This window comes from Loa loa, assembly GCF_000183805.2.
Source record: "Loa loa unplaced genomic scaffold supercont3.2558, whole genome shotgun sequence".
In the NCBI taxonomy this organism is placed as follows: domain Eukaryota; kingdom Metazoa; phylum Nematoda; class Chromadorea; order Rhabditida; family Onchocercidae; genus Loa; species Loa loa.
In genome coordinates, this window is record NW_018110736.1 from 217 (window position 1) to 1,304 (window position 1,088).

Below are 1,088 nucleotides of genomic sequence, written 5' to 3' on the forward strand. Positions count from 1 at the left end.
AAATTGAATTTGGTGATTAAACATATATTAAATAGAAATAAAAATAGTGAAATTCGAAAAAAAAAAGGTTATTGTCATTGTATACAATAATATCAATAAACGATATGCATAAATTCGCATGATTTTTATTGTATTACTTAAAGTTATTTTTATTATCGTATCATATTTTTCCATGACGTTACTGTATTAGCTTTAATATACGTCAATATTTGTATCATATTACTGTTTACCATAATACGATAATACAATATTATATTATCGTATACATTGAGAACGTACTATACTGTAGAAAATATTTCAATGATAAATAACAATAATGTTAGCATATAATTAATTACACAATAACAGATCATTGTGATACTTTTTTTACCTTTCACAAAACAATCCCCATTATTATTTGCTAATTATATGCTATTTATCATGATTTGATATACCACCTGAACATTTGTTGAATTCATTAAATCACCATATGCTAATGCTAATTAATTTAATAAAAATAATAACTAATTGATATTAGCTGGAATGAAACAAATTTTAGCGTAAGGAATGAAACTTTCGAATTGTTTATAGATATATTTATATTTTTTCTGTTTTCTTTTAATTAATTAAGTTGACATATATCCAATCATTCATTATTATGTCACCTCAAGTTGACATAAGCAAAAATAAAAAGAAAAAATGTAAACAATAAAACTCTCTTCTTTATACTTACTTCTCTTTCTTTTGTATGCATAATTTGAATATTAATAATTATCATAATTTTGCACATACACACACAGACAGACAGGTATACACATACACAGACAGGTACACACACAGGTACACGTACACAGACAGGTACACGCACAGGTATACATACACAGACACACACACACATGGACAGACCGATAAATATACTTATCATGAAGATTGAAGAGAAGGGTGATGTAAAGAAGAGATGTAAACAGAAATACCGTTTATATAAATACCTTTAGCATGACTCATCATCATTCCTAGTTGATGCTTCAACGAACATTTTTAACATTTTGAAGCGGAAAAGAAAAAAAGTAATTTTTTTTTTTTTAAAATAAAAAACAAAAAATATTTAA

At 25.2% G+C, this 1,088-nt stretch overlaps 1 protein-coding gene across 1 annotated transcript; it reads left to right on the top strand.

Moving 5' to 3' along the window:
- Positions 1-779: 779 nt before the first annotated feature.
- Positions 780-974, top strand: LOAG_15732 (hypothetical protein; the record flags this gene model as incomplete). The annotated part of the gene is made up of 1 exon (XM_003151220.1): positions 780-974. A coding segment is annotated over one exon (195 nt), but the record flags the coding sequence as incomplete, so codon positions are not given.
- Positions 975-1,088: the final 114 nt, after the last annotated feature.